The sequence below is a fragment of the Etheostoma spectabile genome, chromosome 12 (genome assembly GCF_008692095.1).
Source record: "Etheostoma spectabile isolate EspeVRDwgs_2016 chromosome 12, UIUC_Espe_1.0, whole genome shotgun sequence".
NCBI classification, from domain to species: domain Eukaryota; kingdom Metazoa; phylum Chordata; class Actinopteri; order Perciformes; family Percidae; genus Etheostoma; species Etheostoma spectabile.
Window position 1 is genome coordinate 2,704,365 of NC_045744.1, and position 17,812 is coordinate 2,722,176.

The 17,812-nt window shown below is 44.3% G+C and overlaps 1 protein-coding gene across 1 annotated transcript in view; it reads left to right on the plus strand.

The window, feature by feature from the left end:
• The first annotated feature begins 2,243 nt into the window (after positions 1-2,243).
• The window catches only part of LOC116699356 (ephrin type-A receptor 4), a 29,511-nt gene continuing 13,942 nt past the window's right edge, over positions 2,244-17,812 (plus strand). Inside the window, exons 1-6 of the mRNA XM_032531891.1 lie at positions 2,244-2,493; positions 3,144-3,211; positions 5,486-5,683; positions 6,174-6,284; positions 6,711-7,065; positions 17,609-17,764. Of these exons, the coding sequence (XP_032387782.1) occupies positions 2,337-2,493; positions 3,144-3,211; positions 5,486-5,683; positions 6,174-6,284; positions 6,711-7,065; positions 17,609-17,764 (1,045 nt within the window). The 5' untranslated portion in view covers positions 2,244-2,336. The remainder of the gene's footprint in view (positions 2,494-3,143; positions 3,212-5,485; positions 5,684-6,173; positions 6,285-6,710; positions 7,066-17,608; positions 17,765-17,812) is intronic.

Sequence of the window (17,812 nt, forward strand, 5' to 3'; positions counted from 1 at the left end):
CCCCTTCTCCCCCCCATACACCACCACCCACCCAATCAAATCCTCACTGGCAATGCGCTGCTCCTCATCTCTCTTCTCTGCTTCTTTTGTTCATCTCTCTCAGCCACCCACACACCTACAGTCCCTCTGGCTTTTCTCTTAACACTCTCGCACACACGCATGCATTTACATTTGGCTTCTTCCTATGTACTTTCCTTTATTTGTTTCTGCTCTTTCCGTTCTCCTCATCAATTAGACACTATTAGACACTGTATGTGTGTAAATGCATGTTCACATGTGCCAATATACAAACAAAAACAGACATAGGACCTATATTTAGTGCTTTACAATACAGATGTGTGGGCAGCAGCCATCTGGGGCCCTAAATGGAACAAAGTGTGTGTGTGTGTTTGTGTGTGTGTGTGTGTGTAAATGTGAGTTTGTGTGGTTTAGGGCGAAGGGCCAAACTTAAAAGTAAGGGTTCGAGGATGGGGGGGCCTGTTGTGGAAACCCCCTCCAGAGAGCTGGGAATCTCAGGGGAGAGTGGGAAAAACATCCCGACGGTCATCAATCAAAACTTCGGTGACACAAATGACCAGAAACAAGAGAGCGTTCTCCATCCATGTCAGTGTGTCACCTCCAGCCCACAGCCGTGTCCCGCCCACCTGCGCCGCCGCCCCATAGGCCCTAGCCGCACGCCGCCCGATGTGATTGGCCCGTCCGTCCCCGAGCGAAATCTCGAACCCCTCTTGGCTAATTGGCTCTTTGTGATTGCGCAGTCTGTCGTGGCGCTGGGGGAGAAAGAAACGTGAAAACGGTATTATGGTGGATGGGGGAAGAGTGGCGGGTCGAATCGGGGAGATCGTTTTTTTTTTTGGCGTCTCAAAGCGCCAGCTGCTCTTCCTGGGTCCATTATGACGCCTTACAGGGGATCGAGATGGTTTCGGCGTAGCAACTGTGAAGACACAAAGCGAGATGGAGACCGGCCCGAGATGGAGACTCACACAAGCACATACATGCAAATGCAGGCGCACACGCACACACACACAAGCTCACATATGAGTCCCTATTCAAAACAACTTCCTGTGCTCTGTGTTGGTCGATTTCAACAAAGGCTATCAGCCTTTACCTTTGCACACGTTAAACAAGGACCAAACAAAGTGGAGCACATCGCTGTTTCACCTTTTGTGGTTCGAATATACAACAGGGGAAACCCCACTGGATCAATAGGAACTAAAGTATCTTCTTCTTCCCGCTGGGCCTCCGTTGAGAGTAATTGTTCACCAGCGTCTTTGAGCGAGGGAGAGTGTAGGAGGACGGGTCATGAGCCTGCTCTTTGTCTGCGCCACCATGCTTCTCCAACAGGCCGTAGTCCTCTGCTTTTTGGTTTCTAACGTCCTTTTTATTCAAGAATGAATCTTCTCTCACGTCTTTATTGTGTCCATACTTGTGTGGGTTAATAGAACTGTAGGGGACAGATGGTGGGAGACTGATTGAAGCTCCTTCATCCTCATGTTATTAGCCCTAAAATATCCAACAGCCTGCTGGGAAAGATCCCTGATAATTCGGTGGCTTTCTCCCCCTTTCTCCACCACACATCAACAGGTGGCGCTGCAGTCACACTCTTCCACTGTTCATGCATCCCCAGGACAAAGAGCTCCCAGCAACTTCAGATATGAAGGCACCCCAAGCCCAAGCAGCTCATCAGCCCTTTATCAGAACCACCGTGACACATTCATGTTTTGGCATTCATATGACAGGCAGAGATTTATTTTTTTGTTTTTTAAAGGTGATGATATGACGTTTGTGACCCCCACCTTTCAGGGTTATCCCTGCTAAATGTCACTTCTGACGCGCGTCACCGACTATATAAAGGAGTTGTGCATTTGTTAAAACTGTATCCTCTGTTATTTACCTTTAGACAATAAAAAAAATGAGTGGGTTCAAACTGCTGTCCCTACCTGCGTTTGTCCAGGAGATCACGAAGTGTCCTGAGAAGACATGTCAACATTATTTCATTTAAAGTTACAGAAAAGCAGAAAAATGTGCCTGCTTAGAACCTTTCAGGGTCCCTTTTAATTATCTAGAGCCTACAAATAAATCTATCCACAATTTCTTTAAAAAACAATCCATTTGACTTCTTTGTGGGGTTTTTTAGATAAAAATAGACTTTAGAAATGATACATTGACGTAACTATGGACCACAGAACTGTCATTTGGCTCACGCCGTTTGAATTACCATTAAGGGAAGCATCTGAGTGGAAGAGACCGCCCCAGAATCCTCTGCTGCTGCTGCTGCTGCTGCATCCAACTCGCTTTCACACTTGGGTTCATTCACACACACTTTTCCCACCGGGATGGAGCCGCTTCAGCCAGCGCGCGGAGCCAGCGGGGCGCACACGCGCCTCCACGCGGCACACATGGCTGCACATTTATGGCGAATATGTTCTACCTTCATCTGGATATTAACACTGGTTTCAAGTTCGAGGACGAGGATTTATCCACCCAACGAAGGTGAGGAAGGAGGGAATCGTCTCTGAGCGTGCAGTGTGTGTGTGTGTGTGTGTGTGTGTGTGTGTGTGCATTCGGGTTTTCGTCTCCTGCACGCTGCATGCGCCCCGTGCGCGTCCTAGGATGGTAAAGAATATGAAACTTGGAACAGACGTAAAGTTTGATTTTTTTGGGCAAAATGTCCCAGTTGTTATTTCCCCAGGTTTTCTCCAAGGAGTTCAGCTTGATGTTTTCATGTCTTTCTTCTTTTGTTTCCACATGACATGGTCACTGTAGTGTAGCCAACAGTTTAATGTGACTTATCTTTTATTTATTAACAATAACCCTTGAAGACTTGGTTATTGTGTTCTTTATGCACACATAGGAGTTGATGCTCAATAAGTAGCCTAGCAGAATGTCAAATTCTACACACTATTTATCTGATCTGAGCAATACAATTGATAATTATTTAATTATTACAAGTAGTAAATATAGCAAATCCAGTGAGGTAGACTTCCTGATAATTTCATATTGCTTTTGGTAGTCATTTAGTGGTGTGGCGCAAAAATGTATATCTTATTTTTTACTGCAAAATAATAGCATTTATTTTTATTTTTTATTAAGCACTGTAGGCTGTTAAACCTTCTGCATGTGTGTGTGCGTGTGCATTTTAGTGACCCTGCTGGATACCAGGACAGTGCCAGGAGAGCTGAAATGGGCAGCCAGTCCTTCAGAGGGAGGGGTGAGTGGGAGCTTTTTTTTTTTTTTTCTTTTTTTTTTTGTACAGATCCACTGTTTACAACCTGTTCTCTCTTTGGAAAACACACTCGCTCTATCTCTCACTCACACACGCTGTAAATAATCATCCCACAGATTTTGAATTGGGCTGTTGTTCACCAAGCCTAAGTGCTAATATGAGATTGCTGGCGTCGTGTTTGGCACACGAAAAGGCATAAACCAGCTTGGTGGTGGGTGTCATTTTTTTAGGGATTTTTACTACCATGCAGTTGCCAGAATGAAGCCTGCAAATGTCTATTTTGTGTGGCATCCTCTCATCTTTTTGTACTTTTTGTTGTGGGGACATTGTGATCTGCCATCTATATGTCCTTCCTCTAACTCTCTCCTTCATCTCCTTCTCTCTCTCTCTCTCTCTCTCTCTCTCTCTCTCTCTCTCTCTCTCCTGCTCAGTGTCGCTCTCACCTCTTTGTTGGTTTAAGAGTTATTATTGGTGAACTCGGCTCTTATTTCTTCAGTAACCATGCTCTCATTCTCTCACATGCGGCTTGATTGGCAGGGTCCTGGTCTGCACGCACTGAGCTTTTGATTACAGCCCCCCCCCACCCCTCCCCACCTTCCGCATCCCTCAGCCACACACACACACACACACAAACACACACCATCTCTGTATAGCTGGGGCAAAGCTTTTTTCCCTCTGACAGCTGTGATTTCTGTCTGCTGACAAAGACTCCAAAAGAAACTAGACAAGGAGGCATCATACCCCATGACAGCTTTTTTTTTGGAGTTATAGCTCTCTTCTTCAAGACACACATACCCTCTAAAGACACACAAAGACATGACCATGTGCTCTGGCTCATGCGTACACTCTCTCATGTTCACATACTGTAGGAGTGCACAGTTACCGACTGAAGAGCTGGGCCGATGCTGGATGTTTGAAGGCCGATACCGATGTCGATATTTGAGAAAAAAGAATTGCGATAATGATGCTATAAGCCAATGTTTTTTTTTCAATTTGGAACTTTACTGCATAAAATGGCAGTATGAAAAGTTTAGGCCGAATGTTCATGGAAATGAAGCCTATGGAACATTTGCAGTTTCTGCCAACACATGCAAGAAATTAGAATGGATCAATATATCTGTTATATCGGCCTATAAGATCAGTCCTGATGACATATCGATTCAATTAGACACCCCCCCTCCCATACACACACACACACACACGCACACGCCCCACCCTCCCCATCACACACACACTGCCATTCTCTGGCTCTCCCTCTCTTTTTCTTTCCTTCGACACGGCGCATTTAGTGTGTATACAGCTCTCACTAGTGCAGATTATTATTCAGTGGCAATAAAAAGCCAATTTGAAGTTGGGAGGCTCAGCGGTCATTTGAAGGGTCACAGTACAAGGCAAATAGTTGGTTCTATTGAGATGGATGGTGCGGTGAAGGTTGAGCCCGCTTCACTTGTACGGAAATGTGCGTGTAAAAGCCTTGGAGTCGCAACAAATCTGAACCACGGTCCACCGCTGAATATTAATGCAAGAATGAATGTTTTCAAATGGCAAACGTGGATGAGCCCCAGCATCTGAAATGTGTTTGTTTTTCTGTATTTGTGAGGACCTACATTTAGAAAAATAAGACACGTTCTCCACAGGGAGCGTGTTTTTCTGGTCATTTTAGCTAAGTTTAGACTTCAGCTTTGGGTTTCAGTTCATGCCAGTGCAGTATGAAAATCAACTTTCTGAGGCGTGCTATAATCATCACACTAAACACTTAGCAATGTAGATTTTTTTCAAATTTGAAGGTGCCACCAGAGACCCCTTACATGTACTTGTTGGTCCATTCAAGTACTCTGACAACTGAAACTCTCTGACAACCTTTTAAATACAGCATGCTTCCTCATTCACTTCCTTTTTTACAACATCTGGCTATATTGCTTGTCTCCCAGGTTTCATTTCATTGCTACTTGGTAGATATTTGTTCAAATGTACTAAAGTTTACTGAATAAGGAACAAATTGGACCTGCTTCCAACTACCTAATGATCACGTTGATGGAACATTTGCTTTAATGAAGTTTCTCCAAATTGATTTTCATACTGTTGGCATGCATTGCAGTGGATGCCTTGAAAGCAGAAAATCGATGGAAATGTTTTTGGTACATGTTGTAAAGCGCTGGCCTGTGATGTTGAGTAAATACAGTTTGTCGTTTAAACCCGTGTACCCTGTGGACGTGCTCACGGGCACAGTAATACAACTGCACGTGTGTTTGTTTGCAGTGGGAAGAAGTGAGTATAATGGACGAGAAGAACATCCCCATCAGAACGTACCAGGTGTGCAACGTCTTAGAGCCCAGTCAAAACAACTGGTTGAGGACGGACTGGATCCCTCGGTCCGGCGCCCAGCGGGTCTACGTTGAAGTCAAGTTCACCTTGAGAGACTGTAATAGCCTGCCGGGAGTCACCGGCACCTGCAAGGTACAAGAAAACTCCATTTTGAACATTTTCATGAGAAACTAGGAGACAACAAGGATTTCCAAATGTTAACTTCTTTGCTAATTAGTTAATGGACAAGCCACTGCTAATGGAGCTTTGTTATATATTACAGCTAATCAGAATCAGAACAGGTTTTATTGCCATAATAAGTGCACTTATGTGGAATTTGCCTTGGTGAAAGGTGCATACAAACAATAATGAAATAAAGAAAATACAGAAAAGCAAATACGTACATACAAATGGGCTGAGTGCAAAGTTTGCAATGAATATGCAATGGGCAGATGTAGAGTCCAGGATCAAGGTTAGTGCAAGTGTAGGGATGGGGGGTTAAGAGTCAGTTGCCCCCCCCCCCCCCCCCCCCCCCCCCCCCCCCCCCCCCACTCATTATCACATTCAGAGAAAAGAGGACTGCAGATGATGACAAATAGACATCTCAGTCTGACTGCTTTTTTCCGTCCGTTTTGTCTTGCAGGAGACATTCAATCTGTACTACCACGAGTCTAACGAAGACCGAGAGAGCTACATCAAAGAGAGCAGCTTCATTAAGGTGGATACCGTGGCAGCAGACGAAAGCTTCACCCAGGTAACACCGACCAACTGAGTCAGGCTTTGAGTTCTTTATCTTCCCTCCACTCACTTTAATTTGCTCTTATCCTGAAAATGAAAAACCCCCGCGGCACTTTATTGCTATTTTTCATTTGTTTAACAAGCACTTTTATCTGCGATGTCCATTCTGCCAACCCAGAAATGCTGCCTGGGTGCTTTTGCCTAGTCCTCAAAAAAAAAAAAAAAAACCTTCTGATTTTCACGTTGTAGGCATTACAGCTTATTTTACCTCTGCAGTCAATAGAAGTCAATCTGGATGAGAGCCAAATGCTGCAAATGTGAAGATAGGCCACGGTTCAATAGCAATTCCCACTTTAGGTTGAACGAGCAAGTTGAATTAATGAGGGCTGACACAGTTAACTGCACATTTTCATTAATGTAGCTCTATTCTTTTTCCATCCAGGTGGACGTTGGCGACCGCATCATGAAACTGAACACCGAGGTGCGAGACGTAAAGGTCACGACCCGGAAGGGGTTCTACCTGGCCTTTCAGGACGTCGGGGCCTGCATCGCTCTGGTTTCCGTCCGAGTTTTCTTCAAAACCTGCCCGCTCACCATCCGTAACCTGGCGACGTTTCCCGACACTGTCACCGGGGCCGACACGTCTTCCTTGGTGGAGGTCAGGGGGTCTTGCGTCAACCAATCAGAAGAAAGAGAGGAGCCTAAAATGTACTGTGGTGCCGACGGAGAGTGGTTGGTTCCTATTGGTGGATGTCTCTGCAACCCAGGATATCAAGAGAAGGGGGGCACGTGTAAAGGTAAGTGGACCTGCTCCACCATGACGGGTTTTAGACCCCCGCTCCCCTTTTGTTGCCTCCTCTTTGTCCCACGGGCTAATGAGTAACAGTCATTAGCGCTCGGGGTAACTATTCGCCAACAATGGTATACAGTGACGGAGATTTGGTTTGTATAGTAATTAACACCTGCTTGATTATTCTGTGCATTGTTTTAATTATTTCCAAGAGTTAGATTTAGAATTGTTGTTGTCTTAAAGGGATACTCAGATGATTGGATGATTTAACCCCGCAGCATATAACACTTAACCCTTGTGTTGTCTTCCCGTCAACCATGAAAAAAACATTTTGGTTGCTTTTTTTCAACATTATTATCGCTTTTTCCGACATTTTTGTCACCTTTTCAATTATCTTGATGTTTTTTCCAACTTTTTTTGATATTTTTAATGTTGACATTTTCAGTGCTTATTTCAGTGGCCCGTTTTTTTTTACTGAAAATGGGTCAATTTGACCCAAGGACAACATGAGGGTTAATCAGTCAGGATGTTTTTGCCACTTTTTACAAAAATGTCTTTAATTATTTCCAAGAGTTATATTTAGAATTGTTGTTGTCTTAAAGGGATACTCAGATGATTGGATGATTTAACCCTGCAGCATATTCTACAACCCTTGTGTTGTCTTCCAGTCATGAAAAAATTTTCCGCCATTTTTGTTACTTTTTCAATGTTGTGGGTGCTTTTCTTGATGTGTTTTTCCAACCTTTTTTGATATTTTTAATGTTGACGTTTTCAGTGCTTATTTCAGTGGGCCGTTTTTTGTGACAAAAGAAGAAGAAAAATGAACTGAAAATGGGTCAATTTGACCCAAAGACAACATTAGGGTTAATCAGTGTGGATGGCTGGTTTTATCAGAAATGTCTTTTGGGAAAATGTACATTGGAGATGGGTTGGCAATAGAACACTAAGTTGCAAATTGCAATCCATTTAAGTTGCAGTTCAAATGACACTTTTTTAAAAGTGGCTTAAAGTAGCCATGTGTTTTTGGAGTAGTCAAACTGATTTGACAGGAATTTGGTTTTTTGATGGCACAACAAACAAACTCAAACTCCTTAAAGGAATAATTTAACATGTTGAGAAGTACACTTGTTTCGTGCCAAGACTTAGATATTACTTCGATAATACTTAGATACTGCTATCAGACATGAGAATGGCATTGATGTTCTCATCTAAGCCGAGAAAGCATATAAGCGCATTTCCCAACATGCCTTGTGTTGTCTTCCCTTCAAAATTGAAAATCATCGCTCTTGTTGACGCTTTTTATCGATGTTTTTAAAATTGTTGTCCTTTTTTTTCAACACTTTTGAAGCTTTTTTTTTTTCAATGTTTGTCATTTTTCTCAAGTTTTCAACCCTACGTGACACTAACTTATTAACTTTAGTTTTACAGTTATTTTGGGGAATTTATGGTCAATAAACCTCATTTATAGGAAATTATACCTAATGTTTGAGTTAGAAAAGCAGAAATTAGGAATTATTCAAAGGAAAAAATTAAAGGAATGGATGTTGATGGATAATCACAGACTGGAATATATCAACTTTTACTCAATGCTATAGCAAAACAAATGCTGTAAAATTGACCAAGACACTCCAAAATGAATGAAAGTAGAGATCTGTACTTGCCAAAGAGCGTTGTGTGGAATCAATCATGTTATTTTGGGGAATTAAAAAGAACATTAATATAGGAAAACGAGTCAATTTGACCCGAGGACAACATGAGGGTTAAAATATTCACTTGTACTGGTCGTAGGAGATACCAGTATCAATTGTTCCATTTTTAATTTGACCGCACTTTCAGCTTCTTTTGAAAAGTAACTGTTACATATACATCATGTCATGCCACATCGATATCCTCAATTGAATCGGTTTATCTGATATCTTTTACTAAAGTTAAGATAAGTCCTGTAATGAGTATCAGTAGACGTTGTTGGGTCTCAGTGTGAGGTGTGCTGACATAACGGCCATCTGGACTAAAATGTCTTTCTATCACTTACAAATCTGGTCTGAACTTTACTGTAACAAACGGGCAAGCTGTTCACACCTTTCAGCAACATACATGTGGCGTGCATGACGTGGAATCTTCGGACGTGGCTTGTTGTTGGGATTGAAGACGACTGAATGTGCGCGCTTGTGTGAGAAAGCCGTGAGAACGGGGGGACAACAGACTTGTTGGAGACACTTTTACAACGTAGCTTCACTCCCCCCATTTAGCCTCATCAGACACACAACGTGTTCGCTCACACACACACACACACACACGCAGATACACAGAGACCAATAGAGACTTACTGATCTGCTCCCTCAGTTTTATTTATGAAGCCTATCCCAGCAGGCTAATTGTATAACAAACCGACCCATAATTCAAAGAGAAAAGGAGAGACACTGAGAGAGAGAGAAAGGCAAAGACGTGGACATAAAGAGAGCAATGCAGTGAGTGCCAGTTGGCGTTACAGAGGGGGTGGGTGCGGGGGATTTGACTTTTTCTTCTTTGCAATAAGAAGAGCAGTAGCCAAATTCTCGGTGTGACAAACGTCTGAAACCTTCACCCCGCTTGCCCTGTGTGTTTTTTCTGAAAAGAAGAGGAGGTTCGCGGGGTGGTCCCTGAAGCCTGAAAGATGTTCCTCCTCAACTAGATTTAGGAGAGACCCTTGTCTCTGTTAAACCTCCAGCAGATGTGAAGTGCCATCTATCTAGCTGGTCTTCTCTCCGTCTCCCCACTCTCACCGGCTTGTCAGGTTGTTGGCCGCGTTCAGCTGCCTCAGTGGAAATCCATCAAAGTCTGGATGAATCCCGAATGCGGCTCGGCGAAAAACTCTGACCCTGCAGTATTGGATAGACGCCTTTATACTCTGTCCATTTTGAGTTTGAAATTTGCAGAGAGAAAGAGAAGATGGAGGGAAAAGGCAGATAGTTTTGAGAGGAGAGGAGATTTAGATCATCTGGCTGATGTCACTGATCTCAAGAGGTTTCTGGATCTTGAGGACTCTCGCCCCTCCACTCAGTCACTACAACAGACAGGTAGACAGAAACTGAGTCAATATAGCTCGGACAGAGACACCTGTGGTTACAGTTGGGTTCATACTGAACAATGCAGGGGAAAAGATAATAATATATTCTCACTTTTTTGCACCAAATAGCAACAAGGAACACTTGAAATGGAGTAGGCTCGTTCGAGATGAGCCAGGTCTGCGCAGAATCGATCACCGGCGATCGGCCGCCCGTTGCATGGCGGTTAGATGTGTCCGACTTGATCCCGACTGCTCTGACGTCATGCACACGTGGGCAAAGGAAATCTCACGAGAGCAAGGCGGCCGCAGTTCTGAGACGCAGGGGGCGCAGTTGTTTTCACCGACTGCAAGAGCCAGGCGGACCAGGCGGACCCAGAGCATGCTGGGAAACGCCGGCTTCTCAGCTGATTTAACACCTGATTGGTTTACAACATGATGACGTTTTATATAAACTTATTGTTTTTGAATCGGAGCGATTTTAATTGCTATTTGTCTGTTTAAAGACTTATTCGTCCAGAACACATGTTGTGAGGCTGTAGTTAAGTTTAGAAGTCAGAGAGACTAAATCCGTTCAGATCCCGGATCATCTCCAGTCTGTTGTTCATTAAAATCAGCAAAGGTCGCATGTAGACACTTTGCCAGCTACTCTGTCATAACTAAACAACTGGAGACTGTGTACCAGCTGGTATGAGGGTCTGATTATATTTTATTAAATCGGAATCGCACCACAGTGTTTTCATCACTTCCTGTCCAGCCTGAGGCGGCTGGAATCGGCTGGAAACTGTCCGACTTTACCGCAGCTTTTTGTCACCGCCCCCCGCTGCTGCCGCCTGCTCTCGTCCACTTTTCAGGCGAGGCGCAGTTCATCTCGAACGAGCCTAGTTACTTGCCTCATTGCAGAGTGAGATTTAAACACTGAGGATGCTTGCAGACTGAGACTTTTTTTTAAACAAATATGTTTATTAATGAGGTCTTTGAGGTGAGCCTAGCCCGGCTAGCTGTTTCCCCGTTTCCAGTCTTTAGCTGAGCTAAGCTGACCTTCTCCTTGCTTTAACGTACAGATATGACAGTAGTGTCGATCTTCTCATCTGGCTTTCGGCCAGAAAGCAAATACATGTATTTTAACAAAATGTCAAACTATTCCATAAATTTCATCCAGGAAATACCTCAAATGATAGCAAAACCTCAAAAAAGTGCACCTTTTGGGTGATAAACCATGCAGTTTTGTAATAGAAGCTAACTAGAAATTGCTAACTCAGCCTTAATATTTCACATTTTGTTTGCTTATAATAAAGGACTATCTAGCTAACTAAGATATATGATATGTAGGCCCTATATATCATGTATCTGATTATTACTACAGCTACACTTCCTGGTGCCAGTTTGCCTCTGTTTAAATATTTTTACTTGCTTCCTTGTGCTCCTCTTAGCTTTCCTAAATACTCCTGTTGAACCAAACTGAATTCAGACAAGACTAGACGTAGCTAAAGCGGTGAAATGTGAAAAGTTCATTTTCGCTGTTGACGCAGAGTAATGAGGATGGAGAGGATGAGAGGAGAAGCTCTGGAAAGGAAGAAGGGATTAGAAGTTGAATGGGGTGAGAGGGGGATTGAAAGAAGGCCGCTGACAGCAGAAGGCATGAATACAGGACCGACCCTCCCCCGGGGAGGGAGGGGGGGGGGGGGGGGTGTCCGTCATCGGGTGCAAAGGGGATGAGTAGAGAAACACAAGAGAGGGGGAACTCCCCCTGTTTTCTAAACCCTGCGGTTAAGACCGAGGTCATGACTGAGCCCGATGAAGACGTCAAAAAAGTCTGACTGACAGCCACTCACACACACACACATACACACACACACACACACACACACACACACACAAACACAAACACTAACACAGAGAGTTCAGCTACGGAGTGCAGGGTCATGACCGAGGTAGATGAAGACGTCAAAAGTTTGACAGCTGCAATCCGTCTGGGGGGATCGGAAATGAGGGAGGAGAGAGAAGAGAAGAGGAAGAACAGAGAGAATTTGAAATGTGGACGGCCGGAGAGGCGGAATGAAAAAGGAACCTTTTGCTTTTTGTTTAACTGTCTCTACACCGGCCTCCTTTTTCTGTTGTCTGATTCTGCTCACTGCCTGGGAGAGTCTGACTCTGTGTGTGTGTGTGTGTGTGTGTGTGTGTGTGTGTGTGTGTGTGTGTGTGTGTGTGTGGTGTGTGTGTGTGTGTGTGTGTGTGTGTGTGTGTGTGTGCTGTGATCCGTGTTTCCCTGGGTCCAGAGAGATTTCACGGTTGTGCTTCTTTCCAACGCACCTGCAGTGTCTCGTCAGCAGCAGAAAGCGTTTGGAACGAGACGGGATGAAAGGAGAGAGAAGAGGGAAAGACAGCCACACTCAAAGAGAAGAGAGATGACAGAAAGAAAGATTGAGCGGATGATAAAAAGAGTGCATAATCGCTGTATTCAGTCCCTCCAATTATTCCATCCCATTTCTGGACTCTGGACATGTTGGATTGCTCTACGTGTGTGTGTGCGTGCATGCGCGTGTGTGTACTGTATCTCTGATTTCCTCCCAAACAAAGCCCTCCCTCCCATATCCGCACAGTTTGGAGGACTGCCCAGGAATGGCCTAGAGAAGAGTGTGGTGCTACAAACAGAGAGGGAGTTGGCGCGTGTGTGCGTGTGTGTGTGTGTATGTGTGTGTGTGTGTGTAAGTGCACAAACAGCAGGTGACAAAGCAGGCAAAGGAATGGCACAAGTGATTTTCCAAAGCAAGCCAAACCCAGGTGGGGGGAATGGTTTGCATTGCACCATCACAATCTGTGTGTGTGTGTGTGTGTGTGTGTTTCTGGGTGTGTGCGTGCTATTGTCTCCTTCTCCCAGGTTATTCTTCATGTAGAGGAGATTTGCCAGCTCCACCAGCCTGTCTGTAGCTCTCTGGCATCGGAACAAGCCTCGCTCTCCCTCCCATTATCCCTCATTTCTCTTCTCACAACTTCTCCCTGATCCACGGAAGGGGCGCGGGGGGGGGGGGTCGGGTGCTGCTGTTTCTGCTGGTGGCGGGGGCGGTGATCTGTGTGTGATGGGGGGGGTATTGTTGTAGAGCCCTTTTCACATGCTAATGTTCACACTGTTGGCTTTGGGCAAGCACACACACATTCACACACATTTCTCTTCAAAACAGCAGCATTTAGACAAACTTGTGGCTTCCACTGAGCTCATTCTTAAGATTTTAAACGTAAAGTGATGTGTGGAGCCCGTGCCTATGTAAGATATGAGAGGAATTTGATACCAAGGTGTGTAGGAATGTCTCCCAATGTTTCTGGGGAGGGGGCTGGTCCTTTCAGTGAAGACATACAGTAGGGAAAAGATAAGAAGCAGGTCTTATCTCCAGCATTTTCTGTGGGTTTTAATTAACGGGGCACGACCCCTGTGATTAATAGTGTCCCTCCTACTCGCGTGACAGTCTATCAATCCGTCCATCCATCCGTCACTGTGTCCCTCCCTCCATCCATCCATCACAGAGACAGGTGTCACACTGGAGCGGTTGGGGGTACTTCCTCCATCTACACCCCTCTGCTGTGCTGGAACCCAGAGATGGTGACAGATAACACGGGGTCAAGGAGAATACACATCACCACACACACACACACACACACACACACACACACACACACACACACATACAGTGTGCCGACAATGCTCTTAGTTGGATTTCCAGTGAGCCTCATTTGCATTTTAGGTAGCAGATGAATGCATATGCAAATGACGACAATGCTGATAGTAATCAAAGGGCACCTTCCCCTCCGCTTCTCTCCTATCTCTTCATTTGCTCTTTTTTTTCTTTTTTCACCTGTTTATCTAGTCCATTTATCTCTCTGTCTCTCTCCCAGTAAACCTTCCCACCATCCTGTACACTTTGTCACTTTCTCGTACTTGTCTCTAGCAGACAAGAAGCTGATTGCAGTCTACGTGCTCTGCGGCTGGCGGGCATAATGTGAACACATTAATAGACGTGCACACATATCTCTCCCTATCACCTTATCTTATCAGCGTGTGCGTGTGTTTGTGTCCAAATCCCTGCCAGTTCATTGGTTGAGCTCGGGCTCCGCACGGCCCTCGGTAGCGTAGGGTTAATGTCGGGTTAATGGCACCCTCATGAGCTCTTATTCCAGGTCAGCTGTGCTCATCTACCCCCCCACCCCGTCGAAACCAGAGCTAAAAAGGACACAAAAGGCAACAGACAACAGAGAGAATTGAGACATGAGAGGGCGCTGAAGGAAGTTTATGGCTTCAAAATGCTTGCTCCTTTCTTTCTCTTCCTCTTTTAGTCTGTCCTCTGTGTTGGAGACGGATAGAGGATTGGGTGGGACAGAGACAAAGGCAGCGTGCCCCCCCCCCCCGGCAGAGTCTTGTTTAGCCCTATAATCAACCCTAAAGTCCTTTGCAGGTCAAATACCTCTCTCTGTCTTTCTCCCTTTAATTCCCTCTCTTTCTCATCCATGGCTCACTTACCCACATTAACTACGTTTACATGGACATAAGATTCCGTTTTTTGCCCTTATTCTGAAAAAGACCATATTCCAACTAAGCTGTTTGGATGGCTATTGAAAGGGAATATTCCCCTAATGTTCCTGTTTACATTCAGCCTTGCAAAATAGGATGTATAGGATTTAAAATAGGACCGTTCGAACACAGCCTCCCTCTTTCAGATTGCGGTGAAATAACCGATTGAGATGCATATTGCAAATACACACACAGTATACATGTCCAAAGAATGCCTCTAAAACCCAAATAATACCAGCATATCTGTCATGTATCTTAATAAGAAAAATGACAAATTCGGAAAAGGCCTTCTTCGGAATATCCAAATTAATTTGCTGTTTACACCACCTGTATCAAGTTGAGAATATTCTGAATAATAGTGGACTGTTGGTGGGCATGGTCTGTAAGCATCGGCCTACTCATTGATGATTAAAAACCAAGGAATGTGCGCATCAGCAGGAGAGTGTTCTTATCGTATTTTATCTTGCATATGATGATATTAGCTGACACATTATGATGAGTCAATCCCCAGATGAAAGCCGGCCTTATCAGCTGTAAATGGCTTCATGAATTTACAGGTTTAGACTTTAGACTTAGGCCCGGTTTGAACTGGTATCGATATCGTGAATGCTGCAACTCGCCTCACAGCTTTCTCAAGCTCTGACACTTGGAGAGGGGTGTGCAGAGATAAAGCAGGAGCGAGAGAATGATCAGAGACACAAAGACAGATAAGTAGAGGTCGAGGAGGAAGTGCGCAGGGAGCGAATGAGGGCGGTTGTGAAAAATGTGAAAGGGAGGGCAAATGAGTGTGTGAAAGAGCAACTCCACGGTGGCTCACGCAGATGGGGCAGGATGGTCGCTAGAGTAGATTACAGAGGAGACTTCCTCCCTCTCATCTACTGATGAGAACGTCATAAAGCACTCTGACACACTCAAACCCACTCGAACACACACACACACACACACATCATCATTCCCACATTCCTATCCACTCCCACTGGGATGTCTTCATCTCCCTTGGAAATGTGAAAGGATTGGAAGAAAAAAGGGGAGAACGGGGAAAGATGGTGTGATCGAGAAAGACGAGTGAATAGGGTGTGATGATGAAAAAGAAGGTGTTGAAAAAAATGATTGCAGAGGAAACAAATGAAGGATTTCCTTCTGAAATTAAAGAGAGAGAAAAAAATGGCTCGAACCAGCCGCGCTTTGCCATCTCTTTTGCTTCGCCAGTGGATGTCAAGCGGTATAATTATGCACTCATTTATTGTATTGTTGCTCTGTCAATGCATGAATTCCTTGGTATACAGGGAGAAGATTTCTCTCCCTCCACTCCCTCTCTGTCTCTCTCGAACCCTCTCTGTTTCTCCTCTTTCACATATTTAAATGTCAGTTATATTTGTGTTGGCGTTGGAGTTTTGATGTATTCAGTTCTAGTGTTTCTGGTTTCTGTGTGTGAGTGGGAGCTGATCAGTAAGTGTTCTTTTAGGTACGGTATTTCTTTCTTTGCTCATTAAAATCAAAGAACAAAGAAATCACGGTGACCCTTCCCCTGATGCATCTGTTTTGCAGTAGATTTTTCTTTACAGTTGTTGTGTTGTCTGGGCTGCCCAAGCTGTCAATATAGAAGACAACAAAGACTGTATCAAGAGTCGGGGGTCAGCTGGAGTCAGCGTGTCATCAGGACTTTTAAGCAATAGGGCACAACTATTTTATTTGCATGTCTGGCCGTCACATTCAAGCCATTGCTAAATAAATAAAGCTTTATTGCAGATACAGGTCCATATTACGCATCATACAGTACATAATAATTCCATATTTGCCTTTAAGATATACAGGCTAGTGCACCAATGTCATCTAATCTAGTGTATCTATAACAGCTTTTCAGAGGACTGACTAGAGCTCCAAATATTTTATTATGATCTCTACAACACTCACTCTATATTTCTTATTATGGCTATGTTTACAAAATGGTGTAGTCCTGCTACATTCACGCGCAGCAGCTCGAGTGATGCGTTTCACGTCACCGCCATTGACTAGGCAATAAGTGGACAAAGCATCTGGTTCAGCGCAGTGCTGCAAATGTGAAAGTTCCTTAAACCTTAAACCTTATGAGGTCATAAAGGGCAAGGTTACCTCCCCTTTCTCTGCTTTGCCCGGCCAGAGAATTTGGCCCACCAATGAGAGAGAGACATCATGGCTTTCAAACGAGTAAAGTGACAGTTGGTCAAGGCCACACCCCCTGCCTCCACCTTGCCCCCCCTCCTTCTCAAAAGCTACAGACTCACAAATGGCACATACTAAGGAAAGCTCATTGGACTGGCTCTAGTGGCTGTAGTTCTGCACCAAGGCTGAATTTTGGGAAAAAGACTTCAGATACAGTATTAAGGGACCACTAAGGTCTATATAAAAGAGACTTCAGATAAAGGATTAGGGACCACTAAGGTCTATATAAAAGAGACTTCAGATACAGTATTAGGGGACCACTAAGGTCTATATAAAAGAGACTTCAGATACAGTATTAGGGACCACTAAGGTGTATATAAAAGAGACTTCAGATACAGTATTAGGGACCACTAAGGTCTATAACAAAGAGACTTCAGATACAGTATTAGGGGACCACTAAGGTCTATATAAAAGAGACTTCAGATACAGTATTAGGGGACCACTAAGGTCTATATAAAGAGACTTCAGATACAGTATTAGGGACCACCAAGGTCTACATAAAAGCATCCAAAGCATCCTTTAAAATATTGCTTCATAGCCCCACTAGTGGTAAAATAAACCACAGGGTAAATTTAATTGAGCACTGTGTTCTGTTCAAGGTAACATCTCGTTACTTCATTTTATAAGTACTTTTAGTGTTTCTCCTAAAGTCTTTGCCAAAGTGACCTGTCGTTATTGACGTTTTCTGATGTTGCGTACGCGGCGTTGTTATCAAATCTGTCTTTTTCTGCTCCTCTGTAGCCTGTTCTGTTGGTTTTTACAAGGCCAAGCCTTCAGATGCAGGATGTTCGAAGTGTCCTCCACATAGCCACTCGCTCAGAGACGGGGCCAACGTCTGTGACTGCCACTCTGGATTCTTCCGCGCTGACAGCGACCCTCCCTCCATGGCCTGCACCCGTAAGAACGCACACACACACACACACACACACAGACACACACAGACAC